This window comes from Otolemur garnettii, unplaced genomic scaffold (assembly GCF_000181295.1).
Source record: "Otolemur garnettii isolate 467f Iridium unplaced genomic scaffold, OtoGar3 scaffold00022, whole genome shotgun sequence".
Classification (NCBI taxonomy): domain Eukaryota; kingdom Metazoa; phylum Chordata; class Mammalia; order Primates; family Galagidae; genus Otolemur; species Otolemur garnettii.
The window spans coordinates 3,267,307-3,274,829 of NW_003852417.1; the positions used below are offsets into that span (position 1 = coordinate 3,267,307).

General features: G+C 43.2%; 1 protein-coding gene and 1 pseudogene across 2 annotated transcripts in view; one reads left to right on the forward strand and one right to left on the reverse strand.

The window, feature by feature from the left end:
* NOL10 (nucleolar protein 10) overlaps nucleotides 1-7,523 on the reverse strand; it is a 104,035-nt gene that overhangs the window by 64,808 nt on the left and 31,704 nt on the right. For both annotated transcript variants that reach the window (XM_023511874.1, XM_003787389.3), the window contains one exon: nucleotides 5,640-5,706. In XM_023511874.1, the coding sequence (XP_023367642.1) occupies nucleotides 5,640-5,706 (67 nt within the window). The remainder of the gene's footprint in view (nucleotides 1-5,639; nucleotides 5,707-7,523) is intronic.
* Nucleotides 7,042-7,497, forward strand: LOC105886749 (annotated as a pseudogene).

Here is a 7,523-nt window from a genome sequence, read left to right on the forward strand (position 1 = left end):
GCTGTGTGCACAGACTGCGCCAGAGGGACTGGCAGTGATGCTTCTGCTCTATGTCGAACTTCTCAGCTAAGAGAAGCCTGGGGCCTGTGAGCTCATACTCAAGGCACGAAGGACACTGCAGATGACACCAATAGTTGTTTTCTGTGCATTTAAAGAATACTTCAGGCTGGGTGCAATGGCTCACGCCTACAGTCCTACACTCTGGGAGGCAAAGCAAGTGGATTGTTTGAACTCCAAACTTTGACACCTGAGCAAGAGTGAGACTGTCTGTACTAGAAATAGAAAAGCTAGCTGTGCATTGTGGCAGGTGCTTGTAGTCCCAGCTACTTAGGAGGCTGAGGCAAGAGGATTGCTTGAGTTGGAGCTTGAGGTTGCTGTGAGCTATAATGATGCCACAGCACTCTAGCCTAGGTGACAGAATGAGACTTTGTCTCAAAAACAAAACAAAACAAAAAACAACAGGCTTTGAACAGCATAAGAAGTCTCTAATAGCCTACAAGTTTTTCTTTCTCAGGTGAGAAAACTGAGGCTGGCTATTTCCATTACTGAGAGTGAATTAGGTCTTTCTTAAGCCCAACGCTCACCTTTCTACCAATAGTTCTGATCCTGAATCCTCATGTCTGGAGTGGGACTCAGACAATTGTAAGCTTTACGAGCTCCCTGTGCTGTGACCCTGATGCACACCAAAGTCATAGCACCAAGCTGCCTCTTCAAGTGTCCCAGCCTGCACAGAGCAGCTGCTCGCTGAAGAGACGCAATACAGGGGGCTGGAGCAACAATGGGAGTCAGGATGGGAAATAAGCCAGGAAGGCGGGACCATTTCTCCATATTCTGAGCAGTCTTAGTATTAGGAAAACATTACAAAACAAAAATCATGATTAGGCTTTAATTACTCTAGAATGAGTAAGTGAGAAGAAAAAGAAACTAGAAGGTTTCAGTTTTCTAAAATATGATTAACCCCATAATGATTAAGCACAAAACATAAAGAAGAGAGTTGAAGGGAAAAAGTGTGGGAAAGCAAGGAAAAAGCAGAGCACACGAGCTCACCACACTCAGATCTGAGCCAAAAGGAAGACGCACGACTGATGCTTGTCTCTCTGTGCTTGCTATCTTGTGAGACAAGTTATCGGGCTAGCTTTTGTATGTTTGATTAACTCCTTATAAGTTAATTTGACAGCAATAGTCATTCCTCTGTCTAAAACATCACTCTTAAAATTGTTATCTTTCAGGGCAGTGCCTGTGGCTCAGTGGATAAGGCACCAGCCCCCATAATACCGAGGGTGGCAGGTTCAAACCCAGCCCCCACCAAACTGCAAAAAAACAGCCAGACGTTGTGGCGGGCACCTGTAGTCCCAGCTACCAGGGAGACTGAGACAAGAAAAATCGCCTAAGCTCAGGAGTTGGAAGTTGCTGTGAGCTGTGTGACGCCACAACACTCTACCAAAGGCAATAAAATGAGACTCTATCTCTAAGAAAAAAAAAAAAATTGTTATCTTTCAGAAGTACTTTGCAATGAAGACAAAACCTTAACAAAGTGATCAACTTTATCCTCACCAGCACAAGGATGATCTGATGTGATAAGATCTAAGAAGCCAGCACCCTACACATTATCCTTGTCCAAAGTATTAACACAAACTTAATTAAGCTTTTAGACTTAATTTCTGTTTAGGAAAAATACAAGGTTCAAGAAACAAGTTAAACAACAGCATGAGAAACAATCACATATATCCAGGATGAGGGGCATTCTATAAGGCCACTGGCCTGATCTGGAGAAGGGGAAGAAAAAGATGGGGAAAACATTGTGGATTGAAAGATACTAACGGTACATAACAGCTAAACATAACAGTCTTAATCACATCCTTGTTCAAAAAAACAGGCTAAAAAGGCCTTTAAGGAGTCTCACTTTATCACCCTTGGTAGAGTGCGGTGACATCACAGCTCACAGCAATCTCCAACTCCTGGGCTTAGGCGATTCTCTTGCCTCAGCCTCCTCAGTAGCTGGGACTACAGGTGCCCACCACAACGCCTGGCTATTGTAGCAGTTTGGTTGAAGTCGGGTTTGAACCCGCCACCCTCGATATATGGGGCTGGTACCCTAACCACTGAGCACAGATGCCGCCCAAGACTGAATTATTTTACTGGTTGTGATAAGGGCCTTTGGTTAAGAGAACAATGTCTTTCTTACAAGCAAAGTGCTACACTCAGTGCAGGAGAAGTGCTACGTGTCTACAATTGGCTTTCAAGTGATTCCACAAAGAAACCACGAAAACCATACACGTGCAGAGATAAAAAAGGCAAATGTGGCAAAAGATTAAAAATACTGAATCTAAACAGAGGATATATATAAAGATATTCACCCTACTACTTTGTCAATTTTAAATACTGGGGATAAAGTGACTTTTCTCGCTTATGATATTAGTGACACAGACCAGGTCAGCAAACTATCTCTAGGCTGGGTATTAAGTATTTTAGGCCTTGTAGGCCATCTGGTCTTTGTCTCTACTGTCATGCTGCAAAAACCATGCGGACAACACATAAGTGAAGAAGCGAAGCTGCATTCACAGAGAACTTTACCCTATAAGACAATGAAATGTTGGATTTCACATAATTTTCATGTGTCACAAAATGTTACTCTTCTATTTTTTTCCCCAGCCATTTTAAATCTGTAAAATTTATTCTCAGCTCCTAGGCTGTGAAAAAACATGGCCCAAGATTGGATTTGGCCCACAGGTCAGTTTGCCAACCCCTGATATTTTTAAAATGCTATTCATTAAGAATGTTTTCTGGCTTGGTACGTGTAGCTCAGCAGCTGGGGCGCCTGACACATACACTGGAGCTGGCAGGTTAGAATCCAGCCTGGGCCTGCCAAACAACAATGACAACTACAACAACAACAAAAAAATATAGCCAGGCATTGTGGCCAGCACCTGTGGTCCTAGCTACTTGGGAGGCTGAGGCAAGAGAATCACGTAAGCCCAGGAGTTTAAGGTTGCTGTGAGCTGTGACGCCATGACACTCTACCGAGGGTGACAACTTGAGACTCTGGCTCAAAGAAAAAAAATATGTTTTCTGTCCAAATTGTCAAACATTTCTTCATAAATATTACCTTAGTAAGAGTACATTAATTATAGAAATTATATTATAAATGCTTCTACAATTAAGATGGTATAAGGATAGACAATCACAGGGCATGATGGTTCATGCATGTAACACTTTGGGAGGATCACTTAAGCACAGAAGTTTGAGACCAGCCTAGGCAACATAGTGAGAATCTAGCTCTTAAAAAAAAAAAAATTTAAGTAAGTTGAGGACAGTAGTACACCTGTAGTTCCAGCTACCAGATGACTGCTTAAGCCCAGGAGTTTGAGGTTGCTGTGAGCAATGATGATGTAGGCTGGGCAACAGAAAAAGACTCTTTCTCAAAAAAAATACAAAAAAACCCCAAACCATAATTAATCTTCATTAAATAAATGCTCTAGATATTTTTCCCAGAAAGATATACTTCTAATTTTCATTAAAATGCATGCACTATTGGGCAGCGCCTATGGTTCAGTGGGTAGGTTACCGGCCCCATATACCGAGGGTGGTAGATTCAAACTTGGCCCCGGCCGAACTGCAACAATAACAAAAATAGCTGGGCATTATGGCAGGTGCCTGTAGTCCCAGCTACTCGGGAGACTGAAACAAGAGAATTCTCTTGCTTCAAGCCCAGGAGTTGGAGGTTGCTGTGAGCTGTATGATGCCACAGCACTCTACCGAGGGTAATAAAGTGAGACTGTCTCTACAAAAAAAAGTTAAATAAAAAATAAATTTTAAAAAAATGCATGCATTATTTTTACCATTAGACAAATCTGTTAAAATGTAATATTGCCAGGTATAGTGGCTCACACCTGTAATCCTAGCACTTTGGGAGGATCACTTGAGTGGAGTTCAAGACCAGCCTGGACAACATAAGCAAGATCCTATTAGTACAAAAAAATTAAAACATTAGCCGGGCATGGTGGCATGTGGCTATAATCCTAGGTTCTTGGGAGGCTGAGGAAGGAAGATTTCTTGTGCCTAGGGGTTTAAGTGAGCTATGATTGTGCCACTGCACTCTAGCGTGAGCAACAGAGTGTGAATGTCTTTAAAAAAAGAAATAAAATTTCATTTTAAGAGCGAGGCATGTTGGTGCACACCTGTAAGTCTCAGCTAAGCTACTCAGAAGCCTTAGGCGACATGGTCGCTGCAGTGCAGGAATTGAGGGCTGCAGCACACCAGGACTGCACCTGTGAAAAACCACTGCACTCCAGCCTAGGCAATGTCATGGGACCCCAAGTCCCCCCCTTCAAAGAAGAAGGAAGAAGAAGGGAGGGAGGAGCAAGGGGGGAGTGGGAGGAAGGAGGAAGAGGATGACTTGGGGGGGGGAATTGTATTGCAGGGATATGTGGCTGAATTATCAGCACCTTCTCAAGTCCATTCTACTTTTAAGTCTCTTCTTCAGCAATCACCTAAATCACTAATCGTTCCCTGTGAACATCAGCCTCCTTCTCCTTCATCTTTGTGACTTCAACAACCATCATCCCTGTGGAATTTTAAGAATGGGTTCCTTAATAGTTTTGAGATGAGCCTGGATATTTCTCTCAGAAAAAGTTATCTTTGCCAAGTAGTTATACTCTTTGTGGGCTAACAGATCCTTATACCCATAAAAAATTGGGGCTGAGAGGATGTACAAGAATTTTAGTTCAAAACCAATTTACCCTTTACACAATCGATAAACCTGCCTTCTGAAAGCACAGCCTGAACACGTCCTCTTTGACCACAGTGGACCCTGAAGACCGGGCATGTCATGCCCAGACCTCCCCTGCCTGCAACTCTCTGCCTCCAGATGCCCTTCCTAGAGCCACTGCAGCAAGGGATATAAAGGTCCTCTCCATCCCCAAACAAGCCCTGTATGCCCAGCCTTTCTGCCAATCTGAAACAGTTCTCTTACGAAGATCACCTCAGCCCTCAACTCCATTTAACCACAATCATGCAACACTCCAGATGTGACACATGTCCTCTTGACACCATCCATGGGTGCTCTGGATGAAATCACTGCCTCCAACGTGTTGCCAAAGTGCTCCGTGGTAAGACTTCCTATGCCTTGCCTGTGTCCTTCTATCAAAATTATTTGTGTATGTCTGTCCTAGAAACACACTGCTTGAGAGTAGGAACTGTTCTCATTCTTATCTCATACCTTGAAATACTTCACAGATTTGCCTTAAACGTATTATTAAATTCTAAAATCTGTGTAATTTGCTGAACAGCATACACTGTAGAATATACCAATACCCATGGCTTCTCCAGATCCCTAGCCTTAATTTCCCTACACTTTGCTCTTTGTAAAAGAGCAAAAGAGCATCCTAAAATAGCATGTCACCTGCCACGTACCTGTATACTGTTCCAGGTTTCTACTAATAGCCAGGCGGGCTGAGGACTGACTGAGTCACTGAGAGTGCCATTTTCTGATCATCCACACCGCTTCCTGCTCTTAATTATCCCAAGTAAGTAAAATACCCAAGAATTGTCCTGACCAAGCCAAACTCTATCTTAAGAAATAAAATGAGTTTATAACCCACAAAAGTATAGCCTGGACTATCTGACTGGAGAATGCATACCTGAGTTGGGGTAGAGACAAACATCATTAAGGTCATGCTCTGGCTCCAGAGAAGTAAATATTTTCCCCTAAAAAAGAAAGCAAAATGAATTCTTTTTTTTTTTTTTTTGAGACAGAGCCTCAAGCTGTCCCCCTGGGTAGAGTGCCGTGGCGTTACAGCTCACAGCAACCTCCAACTCCCGGGCTCCAGCGAGTCTCCTGCCTCCGCCTCCCAAGTAGCTGGGACCACAGGCGCCCGCCACAACGCCCGGCTATTTTTTGGTTGCAGCCATCATTGTTGTTTGGCGGGTCCGGGCTGGGGATTCAAACCCGCCACCTTAGGTGTACGTGGCTGGCGCCTTAGCCAGTTGAGCTATAGGCGCCGAGCCGCAAAATGAATTCTTAAAATAATTAAAGGACAACAAATTTTGGAAATGTCACATAAAGAAAATAAATCAGAAACAACGCAATCTCCAACAGCCCTGTAAAGAAATAAAATAACCTAAGTGAAATCACAAAATTAAAGTTAAAAAAATCAATTTATCAAAGCATCTCAATTTAGAGATGAAAAAACTCAGGCCTAGGCAGAAGTGACTTGTCAAAAAAAAATACAAAGATGTATAGATAATGACAACATGATAGGAAAACATAAAGTTTAAAATAAGTTATTTATCAATCTAAAAAAATGATTCTCAGGCCAGGTACACTAGCTCATGCTTGCAATCCTAGCACTCTGGAAGGCTGAGGTGAGAGAATCACCTGAGCTCAGGATTTTAAGACCTGAGCAAAAGTGAGACCCAGGAGTGCTTGAACCCAAGCATTTGAGGTTGCTGTGAGCTAAGTGGACATCGTGGCACTCTAGCCTGGGCAACAGAGTGAAACCGCCTCCCAAAAAAAAATGCTCTTGGGTGACGCGTGTGGCTCAGTGAGTAAGGCGCTGGGCGGCCCCATATACCAAGGGTGGCGGGTTCAAACCTGGCCTGGCCAGACTACAATAAAAAATAGCTTTACATTGTGGTGGGCACCCGTAGTCCCAGCTACTCGGGAGGCCGAGGCAAGAGAATTGCCTAAGCCCTGGAGTTGGAGGTTGCTGTGAGCAGTGTGACGCCCACAGCAGAGTACAGTGGCTATTCACCGGCGTGATCATGGCACATTGCAGCTTTGAACTCCTACGCTCAAAGAAGATTGACTCTCTTCAACAATGATTTTTCTCTCTACTTAACATCTAAAATGTATGGCAGCTACAGCAAATCAAGAAAATATCTTAATGAAAAGAAAACAATAATGACCACTTTCCCTAAGTATGGCTCGTTCATCCTGAAGTAACTAACCTCCTATAATTAGTAAGTTCCTAAATGGATACTCAGTATACTTCCTAAGAATCCACATGACTGAAAAAAGACAATGGGAAGAAAAAAGAATATATGAAGGAAATTAAAAAAAAAAAAAAATCCAGGCAAGCAAGCGAGCGAGCAGGAGGGTGCAAGACTGCGGGAGCAGAATTCTTGAAGGAACTAGTTTCCTCAAGCTCCTCTGGCAGTGATTCAGACAGTGAAGTTGACAAAAAGTTAAAGTGGAAAAAGCAAGTTGCTCCAGAAAAACCTGTGAAGAAGCAAAAGACTGGGGACACTTCAAGAGCTCTGTCCTCTTCCAAACAGAGCAGCAGCAGCAGAGAGGGTAACATGTTTCAGATCGGGAAAATGGGGTACGTTAGTGTTCGGGACTTTAAAGGGAAAGTTCTTATTGATATCAGAGAATGTTGGATGGACCCAGAAGGTGAAATGAAACTAGGAAGGAAAGGTATTTCTTTAAATCCGGAGCAGTGGAGCCAGCAGAAGGAACAGAGTTCTGACACTGATGATGCAGTAAGAAAACTGTAGAATCCGAGCCGTACAAAGCCTGTACT